This window comes from Gorilla gorilla, chromosome X (genome assembly GCF_029281585.2).
Source record: "Gorilla gorilla gorilla isolate KB3781 chromosome X, NHGRI_mGorGor1-v2.1_pri, whole genome shotgun sequence".
NCBI lineage: Eukaryota > Metazoa > Chordata > Mammalia > Primates > Hominidae > Gorilla > Gorilla gorilla.
Genome location: NC_073247.2, coordinates 162,842,155 through 162,857,967, shown reverse-complemented (window position 1 = coordinate 162,857,967; position 15,813 = coordinate 162,842,155). Strand labels below are relative to the sequence as shown.

General features: G+C 46.2%; 1 protein-coding gene and 1 long non-coding RNA gene across 2 annotated transcripts; one reads left to right on the top strand and one right to left on the bottom strand.

Moving 5' to 3' along the window:
- Positions 1–6,307: 6,307 nt before the first annotated feature.
- Positions 6,308–12,607, bottom strand: GPR50 (G protein-coupled receptor 50). The gene is made up of 2 exons (XM_004065017.4): positions 12,283–12,607; positions 6,308–9,426 (listed from the first exon to the last, which is right to left on the bottom strand). Exons 1-2 carry the CDS (start codon positions 12,467–12,469, stop codon positions 7,727–7,729), a joined length of 1,887 nt encoding a protein of 628 aa, XP_004065065.2. The 5' UTR covers positions 12,470–12,607; the 3' UTR covers positions 6,308–7,726.
- On the top strand, positions 11,356–13,993 carry LOC109024706 (uncharacterized). The gene is made up of 3 exons (XR_002004197.2): positions 11,356–11,814; positions 12,316–12,396; positions 12,921–13,993. It is a non-coding gene; the product is annotated as an uncharacterized lncRNA (long non-coding RNA).
- Positions 13,994–15,813: the final 1,820 nt, after the last annotated feature.

Below are 15,813 nucleotides of genomic sequence, written 5' to 3'. Positions count from 1 at the left end.
AGAGTTTCCTTCTGTCATATTACTCATCTGTTCTTCCATGTTATCTTGCTTTTTTCCATTGTAGCCCTTAGCATATTCATCATAGTGATTTCATTTCCTAGTCTGGTAATTCTAAAATGTCTGCCATAACTGAGTGTGGTTCTGACATTTGTTTTGTCTCTTCAGACAGTGTTTTTTGCCTTTTAGCATGACTTCTAACTTTTTCATGGAATCTGAACATGACGTACCAAAAAGCTGAGGTAAATATACATTTAGTGTGAAGTTTTAGGTTCATCTGGCTAGAAATTAGGCTGTCTTCACTGTTTGCTATAGTTGTGTCAGAGGCTAAAATTTCCTCTAGTGTCCTTATTTTTGCCTCCCCTGTTGTCTTTAGCTTTTCCTAGAATTTTTTCTTTAAATAAGATTTGAAACTTGCAGGTTTTTTTTTTTCAGCTGCAATGCCCTGTTTTATGGAACCCTATTGGTGTGGTGGTAAATTGTGAAGGAAGGAAAATTCTATAGTCCTATGATTAAGTCTCAGTCTTTTAGTGAACCTGTGTCCCTAGGCTGTGAGCTTCACAAGTGCTGTTTCACTCCCTACCCCTTAAGTGAGACAGGAAGGCTAAAGGGGACTGGAGTCGGGTATTTCCCTTCTACCAGGTTGGTTAGGATTGTAAAATGATGCAGCCACTGTGGAAAACAGTATGACATTTTCTCAAAAAATTTAAACATAGAATTACTATATGATCCAGCAATTCTACTTCTGAGTATATACCCAAAGGAATTGAAAGCAGGGACTCAAACAGATTTGTATGCCAATGTTTACAGCAGTATTATTTACAAGAGCCAAAGGTGGAAAAAGTCTAAATGTTCATTGGCAGATGAATGGATAAACAAAATGTGATGTGTATATAAATGGAATATTATTCAATCTTTAAAATGAATGAAATTCTGATACATGCTACAACACAGATGCATTTTGAAAACTGTGTACTAAATGAGAGAAACCAGACACAAAATGCTACATATTATGTAATTTCATTTATATGAAATATCCAGAATGGATAAATCCATAGTCACAGAAAGATTAGTAGTTGCCATGGGGAAGAAGGGGATGGGGAGTGAACATTAATGGTTTCAAGGTTTCTTTCGCAGTGATGAAAGTATTTCAGAATTAGATAATGGTTCTAGTGGTGACACAACTTTGTGAAAATACTATAAACACAGAACTGAACATTTCAAAATGACCAAATTTATACTATATGAATTATGCCCCAATAAAAATATGTCTCAAAAAGATAGTAAATTAGATAGATAGACAGATAGATAGATAGAGCTATTTACTATAGAAAGTGTTAAAAACATACCATCTTTTCATATACTAATTTTGGTTTTATTAACAAACAAAATTACATACCATTTTATTACGTGCCTTTTTCAACTTAATATAAATTGAAACTATTCCACATCAGTAAACCTTTCTATGAAAATTTTTAAAAAGAACTGCTGAAACATACAATGACACAGATGCATCTCAAAAACATAATGTTTAAGAAGAGAGCCAGTCACAGTGGCTCACATCTCTAATCCCAGCTACTAGGAAGGCTGAGATGGAACGGTCACTTGAACCCAGGAGTTTGAGACCAGCCTGGGAAATATAGTGAGATCCCTATCTGAAATAAAAAAAGAAGTAAATTAAAACCTATAACATCTAACAAAAGAAGCTACACTTAAAAACCTACACATGTATTATTCCTTTTATATGAAGGACAGGCAAAACTAATTTGTGATAATAGAGATTCAACCACTAATTAACTGTAAAGGAGGTATTGACTGAGTTGGGGTATGAAAGAGCCTTCTGGGGTCTTAGAAATGTTCTATATCTTCATCTGAATGGTGGTTACAAAAATAGGCATATATGTATAAAATCCATTTAACTGTATATGATATGTGTACACATAACTGTATATAAGTTATCGTTAATTAAATTTAAAAACGATGTGGTATTGGTGCAAGGATAGACTAATGGAACAGAATAAACAGTCCAGAAACAAAGAGATAAAAAGAGAGACATGTTTATATATGATTACCTAAATGGCAACAAAGTCTTTACTGCAGTTCAGTGGGGTAAAGTATGGTCTTTTCAATAAATGGTGATAAAATGAAAATATGAACCCTGGCTATACAAAAACATGGACTTTGATTCCTAACCCACACCATACACAAACAAATTAACTTGAGATGGAACATAGACTTAAACGTGAAAGGCAAAACTATAAGGTTTCTAAAATAAAAAATAGGAGAATATATTAATTATATTAGAATAATCAGAAATTTCTTAAACACAAAGCACAGTCAGAAAAACTGATAAATTGAGCTTTATAATATTAAAGATTTTTGTTCATCAAAAGATACAATTAAGAGAGCAAAAAGGCAAACCACTGACTGAGAGAAGATATTCATGAAATTGACATATATACACATACATATCCTGTTACAAGTCTATAAAAAAAAGACAGAAACTTCCATTTTAAAATAGTCAAAATATTTGTTCAGGGCCTTCAATAAAGAAAATATTTAAATGGTCAATAATCACGTAAAAAGACGATTAACATCATTGCTCATTAGAGAAATGCAAACTGAAACCACAATGAAATAGCACTAGACACCCACTAGAATAGCTCACATTAAAAAGGGCTGAAAATATTGAATGTTGGCAAGAATGCAGAGCACCTCAAATTCTCATACCTTGCTAGTGAGACTATAAAGTAGTTCAACAATGATATGGTTTGGCTGTGTCACCACCCAAATCTCATCTTGAATTACAGCTCTCATAATCCCCAGGTGTCTTGGGAGGTACCTGGTGGGAGGTAATTGAATCATGAGGGCGGTTTTTTCCTGTGCTGTTCTCTGATATTAAATAAGTCTCACAAGATCTGATGGTTTTATAAAGGGCAGTTCCCCTGCACATACTCTCTTGCCTGCTGCCATGTAAGACGTGCCTTTGCTCCTCCTTCACCTTCCACCGTGGTTGTGAGGCCTCCCCAGCCATGTGGAACTGAGAGTCCATTAAACCTCTTTTTCTGTATAAATTACCCAGCCTCAGGTATTTCTTCATAGCAGTATGAAAATGGACGAATACAAACAACTTTGGAAAAATATTTAGCAGTGTCTACTAAAACTAAGTACATATATACTCACGACTTGGCAATTCCAAGCTTAGGTATATTTCCAAGAGCAATAAGTCCATATGTGCATCAAAAGGCATGTACAAGAATGTTCATAACAGGTTTCTTAAAAGCCCCAAACTGGAAAACAGCCCAAATGTTCAGCCACAGTAGAATAGCTCAAAAGTGGTGGTATAGTCATACAAAGAAGTTCTACATAACAATAAAGGAAAATGAATTCCTTATACCTAAAGTAGCATGGATAAATCTCACAAACAAAATGATGAAGAAAACAACACAGACACAAAAGAGTGCATTCTGTATGCTTCCATTTAAATAAAATTCAGTAAACCAGCAAAATTACTCTGGCATAAAAGAGCTTTCTGGGGTGCTGGAAATGTTTTACATTTTGATATGTGTGGTGGTTACATGGGTGTACATATATGTTAAAATTTGTTGAGCTCTCTACTGAAGTAGAGCTTGACACTGAAGTAGTGTTCTTCGCTGTATGTAAAATTATACCTCAATGCAAAGTTAAATTAAAAGACATGTACAAAAATGGTTATAGAAGCATTTTTATCATAGTTTCAAATTGGAAACAACCCAAATATCCATCAGTAGTAGAATAAATAAATTGTAATATATTCATATTGTAGAATGCTTTATGAAAATGAAAAATAACCAACCACTTACATACACAGAAACATAGATGAATCTCAAAGACATAATATTGAGCAAAAGAAGCTAGACTACATGACCCAGCAATTCCACTCCTAGGTATATATTCAAAAAGGTGAAAAGCAGGGACTCAAGCAGAAACTTGTACATCAATCTTCATAGCAGCAATATTCACAACAGCCAAAAATGGAAACCACCAAAATGTCCATCAATACATGAACGGGTAAACAAAATTTGGTATATCTCTAGAATGGGATGTTATTCAGTCATTAAAAAATAATGTACGGATACGTGCTATGATATGGGTGAACCTTGAATACATTATGCTAAGTGAAAGAAGCGAGACACAAAAGGACCAACATTGTATGATTCCACTCATATGAGGTGGCTAGAATAGGTGAATTCATAGAGACAGAAAATAGAATGGTGGTTACCAGAGGTTAAGGGGAAGGGAAGTTATTATTTAATCAGTACAGAGTTCCAGTTTGAGATAATGAAGTAGTTCTGGAAATGAACAGTGGTAACGGTTGCACAACAATGTGAATATATTTAATACCACTGAATTGTACATTCAAAAAGTTTACAATGGTAAATTTTATGTTATGTATATTTTATCACAATTTTTTTAAAAAGAAGCTGGACACAAAAGAATACATACCGTATGCTTCCATTTGATTAGAAAGGGGCAACAGGGAACTTCCTAGAGGGCTACCTATATCTTGGCCAGGGTGGTAGTTACATGGATGTATACACATGTTAGAAAAAAAAAAAAGTCAGGCTGTCACTTTACAGTATATAAATTATATTTCCATTTAAAAAGAAAAGAGGAGAAACTCGGAAAAACTGTCATTTAAAAGTTGCTTGCATTTTTTAAATCCCTTGATTATGGAGATTTAGGCTCACCTGGAGGCAGATTCTCTCTTTGAGGAAGTCAGCAAAGTTGGCCCTTTCATTCTCACTGCTGTAAAGCCAGAAGCTCTGCATTTTTTCCAGGGGGAACCTTAAACCTGAAGCAGAGATTCAGCTTCTTGCCTTGGTCACTCAAAGTGGGCGGGGTAAATCAGAGATGCGTTTAGGAAGCTTAATGCCTTTTGAGAGTGAAGGGGAACAGGATAAGGGAGAGAGGGGCAGAATAAAAAATGTTTCTGCGCTGTGAAGGAACTGAGAAGGAATTGGGCTGGAAGTGCTGCTTGTTCCTGTCCAGGTGATTATGGGCGCGGAGGCGGAGGCGGGGCGCAGTGGCGCAGGCAAGTTTGATGACTGCAGCTGCAGGAGATAAGCAGAGATGGCCGAAGTGGCTGCTTTCAAGAGACTTGGTATGGCTTTCAGGAGACTTGGTATGACTTTCAGGAGACTTGGTGTGAGCGGTGTTGCTTCAGGCACCGGGGGAAAATTGCGGAACAAAGTTGTAATAATGGCAGATAATTTTCGTCACCTCTCTTATCTTCTTTCAAAACCTTGCACCCCGTAAACCCCTGGGGAGTGGCAGTTCGGAGCATTGGGACACAGTACCCTTGGTTTGGACACTTGCAGTCTCACGCAAAGCAACTTCTTGGGTGTGAATGGAGAGTAAGAACATGGAAAAGATGGATAGGAGAGCTGACCGTAACCAGTTTGTAAGTACATGAATAAACATCCCTTTTAGTTATGTTTCCTGCACAGAAATTTGGCGCAGGGGTGCAGGCAGCCCTCAGGCAGGCAGCCCTTGATGGCTCAAACCACTTTAACTCGGGCATTAAAAATTAAGATGACCTCAGTCTATCTATACTCACAGCCTGGGAAAGCCTGGATCGAACAACTGCATATGCGTAACTGTTTGTCTATATGTGCATGTGTTACGTATGCATATTTTTTAAAATTATGTCCTACTGTAGATTACTTTGAATTCAGTTTGATTTTTGCTGAGCAGTGTATTTTTAGCATTTCCTTATTGTCAGAGATTCTTTTAAATCTGTTTTCCTAAGATCAGGAGCTTTGCCCAGTGGCTGGGGTCTTGCTACCCACCTCCGAGCTGGAGAGCAAACCACCAGCCCTCCTGCCTCTCACTCCTGTGCCTCCCCCATTCCCTCATGAGCTCTATTTCTTCGTTCCAGAAGGCTTTGGGTCACGACATTTTGGGGCCTGGCTTCACTCCTTTCAGGGGAGTAAAGAGGGGTCTCTTTTCAGAGCCATATCTGGTACAGTTCAGAAATCCAAGAGCAGGCAGGTCAGGTCATCCAACGTTGCTGCACTAGTGTGAAGAACATAGCAATCCCAGCATGCTCCCCTCTCCCCACCACCTCTCCACAGTTTGCTAAGTGAAGGGACTGAGGTGAGACGGGTCAAGGGACTTGCCCTGGCATACAGCAAGCTGGTAGCAGGGATGGAACTTGCACCCAAGTCTTCTGATTCCGCCAAGGTCAATGTTTTGCCACCCCTCACCGTGTACAACCTCCCCATAAGTAACTCCAGTGGAGAAATGAATTTATCAACAAACCACAAACTAAAGCCACAAAAACACTTTTATTTAATTGCTACCACAAATACAGAATAGAATTAAGGCAGTATAATACATTTCCACTTATCCTCACAAGCTTTCATACAGTAAACTTTGCTTAAAGTGTCTATTTGAATCAGCAATTGAAATTTTTATTAAACAGCAGTTTTCTTGAATTGTAGAGAAAAATCATTTCCTGGTCTGTCAAGTGTGCTAATAAAAGACATCTACGACTTAACATCGTGTATCACTGAACCTTAGCCAAGTGTGGTGGGATTGGCTGATGTCGGATGTGTGGTAGGATTGATTGGTGTAGGCATCTCTTTCTTCTCCTTGCCCCCCTCCCCATCCGGGAGGAATGCTCATTTACAACCTCCCAGCAGTATTCAATTCGCTTCTTGCTGCCATTTATTACTTCAAATTCCCTTTTGAATGAAAGCAATAATGTAAAAACTGTAAAAACACCAGGCTGTTTAAAAAAAAAATCTTCAGTAAAGAGTAGTTATGACTTATAATATTAAAAATATTACCATAATTGATCCTAGCAACCATAAGATTGGATTTTAGGAGAAGAAACTAGTTTATGAATGGATTTATTTCTCTGGAACTAAATGAAAAAAAATCCCAGCAAATGCTAAAAAAGGTAAATAATTACAAATAAGGTAAAAACATCTTATCATTTGCAACCATGTTTGACTATAAAAAGCACCAATGTTCAAATTTTCAAAAAATAGAAATAATTTGGTGTGCCCATATCTTTCCTTTTGCCATTTGATCTCATAGGCATAATAAATGTATTTTTAATAAGAGCTTATCAAATTGTATTCTTCAAATATGGGTCATATGTTGTTGCTGAAATTTAGGAAAGAAACTTTCCAGTTCTTGTACTTGATCACAACTGCTTTTCTGACTGCTATTAAAAGTACAATATAGAGTTACACATTGAAGAACATAAAGCTGTGCAGTCACATTAACGGAAGCCTTCACCACAACACACCTTTAGCATTGCGCACATACCCCTCTCCCAACCCCCTCGGGGAATGGGAGAAGAAAGCAGGAACAAGGCAGAGGAAATGAGGAAAGGGGAGGAGGGACAGAGGAGCGGGAAAAAAAATCAAAGTCTAAAATTTCAAGGATCACTGAGGACTGAAGGTCGACCATAGGTGGAAAGGGAGGTTTGGAACAACAGATGTCAAACTTGAGGGAAATTAAGGTCTCTAAAATAGCAAGCACACACACACTCACACACACACTTTAATAGAGTACATTAAGTAAAGGATGAGTACGCCTGAAAGGTGGATGTAGCTTACACCATCTCTATGTGTCAGTGTCTGTGTCTAGATGCAGTAACGTATCTCACTTTGGAATACATACGCAAAACAAACTAGAAAGGGGACCACTGCCTGGCCACCTATGAGAGCATTATTCACACAGCCATTTCATCAGGGTCATCTTCAACATCAATAACCACGACATCATGGTAATCATTGGTATTGGTAGTGACTACAGTAGGGTCAGGAAGGTCAGCGATGGTGTCAGACTCCAGCTGGCTGGCAGCAGGCTTGGTGGGCCCAGCGGCAGGGCTAGAGGCCGACTCAGGGAGGTCACTGTCGTCAGACACAGGGTGGGCAATGGCAGGGATCTCGGGGCAATGGGAGGCAGAGAGCTCAGGGTGGTCAGCAGCAGCGGGCTTAGGGTGGCTGGTAGTGGCAGGCTTGGGATAGTCAGCAGTGGTGGGCTCAGCACGGCTGGTAGCTGGCTTGATGTGGCCAGTGGTGGGTTTAGGGTGGCTGGTGGCAGCACTGAAGGCAGACTTGGAGTGGCTGCCAGCAGAGACATGGTGGCCAGTGATGGGCTTGGGGTTGCTGGAAGCAGGCTTGAAATGAACAGAGTCAGGCTTGAAATGGACAGAGTCACCCTTGAAATGGACAGAGGCAGGCTTGAAATGGACAGAGTCAGCCTTGAAATGGACAGAGGCAGGCTTAGGGTAGACAGTGGCAGACTTGGGGTGACCAGAGGCAGGCTTGGAGTGGCCAGAGACAGGCTTGAGGTGACCAGAGGCAGCCTTGGAGTGGCTAAAGACAGACTTGTGGTGGGTAGAGGCAGATTTGCGATAGGCAGAGGAGGATCTGGAATGGGGCTTAGGGTGGCCAGAGGCACGGTCGGGGTGGCCAGCTGCAGCATCACCAGGTAATGGAACATTCCGGACATTCATTGGGGTTTCCTCCACAGCAGGACAGGCATGGGCACGGTCTTGTTCAAGGGCTTGTTCACGAGCTTGGTCGCGAGCATGGGCACGGGCGCGGGCCAGGGTACGGGCCTCCTGCATCTCACGAATATCACTGATGAGGCCAGAGAAGAATATGATAGGGTGCCGCATAGCATGGAAGATGGTCCAGTATTCTCTTCGGAAATTCTCATTGAGGAGCCCGTAGATCACAGCGTTGAGGCAGCTGTTGAAGTAGGCTATGAAGTAGGCTGCAAGATAAAGCCAGTTGGGGATCTTGCCTGCCATCTCCTTCGGACTGACAGCCACCAAGACAGTGAGCACGTTGATAGGGCACCAGCACACTGCAAAGAGGAGGAAGATCACAAACATGGTTAGAAAATTGCGAACCTCAGCAAGTTGGTTGTCAGGATTCTGCCCTGCAGGGTCACGGGCCGCCAGCACTTTGGTCCAGATCCTCACGTAGCAGAAACCCACGATGAGGAGAGGGAGGACGAAGTGGATGCAGACGATGGTAACAGTGAAGACAGGGTTGTTCAGATAGTTGAAGATGCAGGTGTAGGTGCGAGGATCGTACTCGATGGTGCCAATGTACATGTTGGGCAGGACAGCCAGGACGGTCATGATCCAGGTGATGACCAGGTAGATGCAGGTATTGCGCACACTGAAGATCCGTTCGTACTGGAGGCTGTGGCAGATGTAGCAGTAACGGTTGATGGCTATTGCCACGATGTTGAAGATGGAGCCGACCACACTCAGCCCTGTGATGAACCCGACCATCTGGCACTGTAACTGGCTCAGATCCCAGCCCCCAATGGACATGGCATGCAGCATCAAAGGGTATGGGTAGATGGCCACCAGCATATCGGCCACAGAGAGACTGACCACGAAGATGTTGCCTGGAAAACATATCAAGGGAGGGAGAAAGGGGAAAGACAGAGAAGAATAAGTGGTTTAAGTACAGAAATCTACACATTTAAGGTGCAGGGGAAGGCCAGCTGGATTATGACCTTTTATAATTCCAGAATTCTTTTAAAGAAATGCTCTGAGAAAGAAGCGAACATAAGACAGACAGCAGTGAGCACAAAATCCCTGCCAGGAGCCTTCACAATGAGACAGGGTCATGCTGCCACCATCTTAGAGAAAAACAAAATGCAAACGTTTCCTTCACTGGAGGTGAGGGGGAGGGAGAAGGAGGAGGGGAGTAGAGGTGAGCTAGAGGGACTTGTTTTTAGGAAGGAGGCTGGAGAGTGGGGGGCAAGGAGAGACACTGGAGGGATGTCAGGAAGCCTCAAACTAAAAAAATTAAAAATAATTAAATAATTAGAAAAAGATAAATTAGCCATCTCCCTCCTATAGCCTAGCATTGCATTTATAATAAACACATTACTAGAGAGAAGATTCTGAGAAAAGGCAATAGAGGCCATCTTCTTAAACAGTCTTTTCCGATGGGATCAAGCAGTAACCTAAAACCTTGCCAAGTCAAATACTTACCGTTCCCGAGGTAACCTAAGAGTGAAAACTGAGGGGAAGCAGGGAAGCCCTGTCAAATGTAGTCTGAGACCAAAGAAGTAGTGAGAGGCCGGGCGGGGAGGGTGGCGCGAGGTGGGCGGGGGTGGGGGGGAGGAGAAAAATTCCTGCAAGGATTAGCAGAAGTGCCTGTTTCAGTTACATGCCGCGTCCACGCGCAGAGCCGCGCACTGGCACATTCAGCGCCCTGCACAGAGCTCCCAGCGCCGGGCACTGAACTTTACTGGAGCCTTCAGGTTAAACAGGATAGAGAAGAAGGATCACCCCCACTCCGGTCTTGTAGGGCTGAGGTGGGAACTTTTTTGTAAAACCTTTCACAAAAAAGAGAAGGAAGAGGCCAGGTGCAGGCGCAGAGCCCTCTTTCTTTGGAGACACCTCGTTGCTAATTAGCATTGGTTTGGCAAAATATTGCACTTCATCTTGGACTAGGAGAAAATGAGCGCTTTTGAAAAGGGCAAAGGTATGGCTCCTTCTTCCTCCTTCCTCCAGCGCTGTCAGCACTCGGCCTCAGCACTTTCTACCGAAGAGGTTCTTTCTATGGTTTTCCGGCAAAGTAATGAATTCAGGGAAATACAGCCGAAAAGAGAAGGGGCAAAGCCTTAAAAACAAAACCACAACAACCATAAAAGCCTTTATTTGAATTATAGAAGGAAGGAAGGAGAAGGAGAAAAAGAAAGAAAAGAAATCTAAAGGAAATAAAATAGGCTTCGCAGGTCGCCCCCAGGACTCCGTGGGTTTGCACCTCGGGACCGCACCGCGGGGGTGAAGGTGAAGACCTAGTGTATGGCCCCACGATTCCAGGAGACGAAGGAGGAATCGGAGACACCCACCAGACTTTGTAAGAAAACTTTTAATGACTGTGTGCCAGTCAGTGCGTTTTTAAACTTGTTCAGTGTTCGTGACTCCTTGCCCAAGCAAAGTAATCCCCCAGACCCCGGCCGCCACCTCTACCCCACGCCCTGCCCGGGAGAATCCAGTTGGTCTCCCCACCCTCTCAGACCCCCTTCGGTCCCCACTCCTAGCCCCAGCCGATCGAGAATCTGGCGGTGGAAATTCCAGGCGCCGCCCCTCCCTCCCCCGGCCTGAACTCGGAGTTTGGGCGCCTTTGCCCCTTCCCCTCCCTTCCAGAGCCCTCTCCCGCCCAACCTGTAAGCCGGACTAGCTGCTCTGCAGTGTCTGCCGCCCCCACCCCCAGCACAGGTCGCAGAGCCCGGCATCCTCCCACGCTTCCCTCCTGCCCAGCTCGCCGCCGGCCCCCGGCCCCCGGCCTCCTCCCGCTCGGCAGTGGCTAGCAGCGGGGGAAGTCCCGCCTGCGGCTCCCAGACCCCAGCCCTTTGCAGCCTCTCTGAGTCCCCCATCGCCCCCTCTGAGCTCTCCCGTCGCCCTCCCGCCAATCCCTACTCGGTTTTTCTGCCTTCTATCCCTCCACCCCCAGCAACGCCCAGCTCCCAAGCCTCTTCGCCGGCCCGCCCTGCGACCCCCAGTTCCCCGCTTACGGACCTTGGGATCTCCGCTGCCGCCGCCGTCGCTGCCACCGCCTGCTGTGCCCGACCCGCCGCTTGCCTCTCTCTGCCGTTCGCCCTGGGACGGGCGGACGGAGCTCGGCTCCGGCGGGCTCAGACCTCCCTGCTCGATTCTCGGGCGCGGGGGTCTGTGCTCCGCCGCCCGGGATCTGCCCGGGAGCCGCCCTGGAGCCCCAGGGCCGCGGCGAGCGGGGTCTTGGCCCGGCTAGGGAGAGGCCACTGCGTTGCGCTCTGGTAAGCGCCGCCGCGGCCGCCGCGAACTTAACTTTCACAGAGCAGGTCGCAGCCCCACTGCTCCCTCCGCGTCAGTTCGGTCCGCGCCGCCTCAGCGCGGCCGCCCTTGCGGCGTCCGGCTCTGCTTGCTGTCCCCGGGCGAATCGCCTGACTCTCCCGCTCGGGTGCCGGCTCCCTCCGCATCAGGCCCCGACGGGACAGGGATCCTCGGGCTGCCGCGCACCACGGGAACGCTTTGTACTTGGATGCCCAAAGCTAATTCTCTGTGCTCTCTCGGCCTTGAGAACCTCCACGTTTAGAGGGCCGGGACAGAATACTACCACCCCCAGGCTTGCGGGGAATTTGGGAGCAGGGATGTTCAATATGAGGGCACTGTCCATAGATTCTCTATTCGGGGCGCTCAAAAACTAACGCCCTAGGGGTTGCAAGTCTCTGCACACTGGGTAGGGAGAAGGAAGGGTGGCTTACCAGAATTCCGGAGCTTCTTGTTCTTCGTCACAGCCAAAATGACCATGGAGTTGCCGATTAGGTCTACAACGATGGTGATAACCATCGCGCAGAACATAAAGATGATTAGAGCCGGTGGGTAGTCTGGCTGGGGTAGCTTACAGCCAATACAGCCATAGGGGGTGGGAACCGCTAGGGTGGGCCCCATGTTGCTCCTGGAGATCGTTAAGATCTCCCAGCAGGCTCAGGATCAGCAGCCAGGTCCAGACAGCAAACACCTGTTCTGTCACCAGGAGCTCCAGGAAAGCGTGCCTCCCTCTCTGAGAGTCAGAGAGCAAATGACAGCATCCCGCCCCTCTCCGATGAGCTTTTAAAGCCTCAAGAGGCGGCTAGCCCCACCCCAAATCCCTCCCCCCGACCAATCAGAGCTCCCTGAATACCCCCCCCTTGGCTACCCCCTCTTATTGGACAAATCCACATTGAGGTGTCATCTTGCTTCCGACTGCCTTGTATGTACTTCCCCTCTAGCCAGCCCGCCCTGCCTCTCAATCTCCCAGGTACCTTGCAAGCATCATGACTAGCTCGGAGTCCACCCCACACCCCCTCCACCAGCCTCTGTGCATTCGTTTCTAGCAAGTTCTTCTCCCTCTCTCCTCCAGTGCAAACACCTGGCAAAGAGATGTAGATTGCAGAGCCGGAGCACAGGGTCTTTCATAGGATTCAGTGCTAGACCAAGCCAGTCCACAGCCCCCAGCAGGGTGTAGGGGATAGCCGGTGGCCCCTTGAACGCTAGATGCTTGCCTTTGCAAGTATCCTTGTGAGGTCCATCCCACGCCCCATGCCCTTGCCTGTCTAGAGCCTTCTGTGTCCCACGGGGAACAGGGGACTACTGCTGGGGGCTCCCACCCCCAATCTGGGTCCCTAATCCCTGGGGAACTTATCCCCGCTCCCGTTCTCGCCAGGAGCCGCTTGGCTCCCTTAGCGGCAGCTGCGAGGAGCCGCTGAGTCCGGTCCAGGTCTTGCACTCTCCATAAAGAGATGTACCCTGCGCCCGACTCTGGAAGTGGGGAGCGGGTCTGCACCCTGGGACCTAGGGAAGGCATTGGTGGCCACTCGATCCTCAGTTTGGGGGCGAACGGGAGCGGGAGCTCGTCTCCTTTCCAGCTGCCGGCAGCCAGGCGGCGGGAGCCAAGGGACGCTTTGGGAAAAAGTAAAACAGGCAATAAAGCTCTTCTCTTGGGTCCCCGCTTCTCGAGGAAACTCAGGACGAGAGGCTCTGACGCCTCTCCCTCTCGGGATGCTCGGCATTCTCTACTGAGCGGCACGGGGCAGTCAGGAAGGCTGGAGGAACTGCGCCGCAGCCGCGGGAAAGGTGCGGAGGTGTCAGGCGGCTAAACCAAGAAGCCGCTGGCTGACCGGCGATCCCTGCCTCAGTCAGGATTCGTCTCGGTCTTTCTCCTTTCCCATGCCCTTCAGGGGTTCTCGTTTCGACCCCATCCCTCTCAGGCCTCCCCCCTCGCCCTGCACACCGCGGATCTCTGTCCCCGTGCGTCACAGTTCCCCTGCGGTGCGCCCAGGATCTCGCTCCGCGGGGACCACGGAAAATTCGAATATTCGGGCAAAACTAAAGGGGCGTGATTTGGACACTCGTTCCCTCAATAACCTTGGTCACGGGAATGGATTTCTGCCGGCTACTGAAAGTTACGGCTCCTGTCGAGAAGCCTTTCAAAATCTCAGTAAACACCTTGAAACTTGTTTCAGACTAGTCTTCTTGCCACAGTAGGGGAGAGGGGTTGCACTGGCCGGGAGCGCCATCGTCTGGACACAGCTGCCCTCTTGCCCCGGGGTGGGTGGGGGGACGGACAAGGCGGGGTAGGTAGTAGGGGCCTGTTACGCGACGAACTTCAACATTCAGATACCTTTAACGAAAAAAACAGACACTGTTGAAAACCAAGATTGCACACACTGTCTCTAGCTATAAAGCCTAAAGTGGAAATGTGTCCCCTTGTTTGAAAATGAAGCCCCCACCCCAATCCTGCGGCTTTCGCGTCTGTGAACTGAATCCGGCGCGAATTACAATCTCCCGCCTGGAGGCTTTTCACATTCATTATCTCACTGCCCCTCGCTGGCTGGAACTCTCGGCCGCGCGCGCTCGCATTTTTTTCCGTAAGTGCAGACAGTGAAGGGGCTCCGCTGTCCTCCCCACACAGCTGTGCACCCTGTAAAGAGGCTGTCAGTCAAAAGCCCGTCCGCGTAGTGGAGTATTTTATAGGATGCACATCAGGCTGTTCTTGCTGGTTCCCCGAGAGTTTGGATCCCTTCACTTGTGGGAAGGGGCGATTTTGAATTCAAATAAGTAAACAAAATACATTTGAAGGAAAAAAGGAAACACACCTTCTAGCGACTTAAGACACTAGACTCCCCCTGCCCCAAACAAACCTGTAAGGAGAGCTTGCAAACCTTGCAGGCATTGCTACACTCCAGTGTACTGCACTTCTGAGATGAGGTGGCTAGAGCCCCCGGGAATTCCCCGCGGATGTGGCCTGAACATCCCTGGGATTGAGGAGCAGGCAGGAGAGCAAGGGTGAGCTGACCCCCTGGCCCCTACCCCTGCTTGGACACTACTTGACTGTGACCTGGTGGGACTTGGTTTTTCAATACTAGACAAGTGGAAAAGGTGAATATTTTAATGATCTAGGGGGACATAATTATGTATCTGGTTAAAATAATTTTCTTATTTTTATGAACTCGTCTTAATAAAGATTCTGAACATGGCCCCAGTACTAAGAAAATCAGATATTGACAAAAAAATTAGCCGGGCGTGGTGGCGGGCGCCTGTAGTCCCAGCTGCTAGGGAGGCTGAGGCAGGAGAATGGCGTGAACCCGGGAGGTAGAGCTTATAGTGAGCCGAGATCGGGCCACTGCACTCCAGCCTGGGCGACAAAGCGAGACTCCGTCTCAAAAAAAAAGAAAAAAGAAAATCAGATATTGAATCAGTTATAAGGATACATATGAGGGAGAAAATCGGTCCCTGTTTGCAAAGGCAAAACAAGTCTCGTGCAGTAAGTTCAATTGCTTTGGAAGAGTTAAGGGGGAGTCCTTTATTGGATAGAGTGTAATGTGCATGGTTTAAGATTCCACTGGATTTTTAATTAAGTCTCTTTCTAAAAGGCTTGTTAGGAAGCCCTAAATAACTGGAGTGGACATAAACCCTTTATTTGAGATTCTAAAGCTATTAAGATATCCAGTCCAAATAGAGGAAACCTGGAATATTCCCTGAGGAATGAGAGGGCAAGTGAGCAGTTTCTGCTCAGGAACGGGTAATCCTTCTGAGCACATGAGGGTGCTGCCTGCATCTTCAGTTCCCTGATTTACATCGGCAATGATGGAAGGTTACCTTTTATCAAACGTTCTAAGCTCTCTGTTTAACCCTCCAGCACTATAATAATGCCTTGCTTGTAACTAGTGAGTACAGTTTTAAATAAGCATATTATAGTTTTCAAAAGTTCATTGGGAAAATGTTTTCTCACAATGTCATTAAATAGATAAGAA

Bases quoted from the DNA above. Each gene is read 5' to 3' on its own strand.
- GPR50 (XM_004065017.4), bottom strand. From the start codon at position 12,469: ATGGGGCCCACCCTAGCGGTTCCCACCCCCTATGGCTGTATTGGCTGT. The intron at 9,427-12,282 runs GTAAGCCACCCT...TATGTTTTCCAG, and splicing joins CAAGAAGCTCCGGAATTCTG to GCAACATCTTCGTGGTCAGT.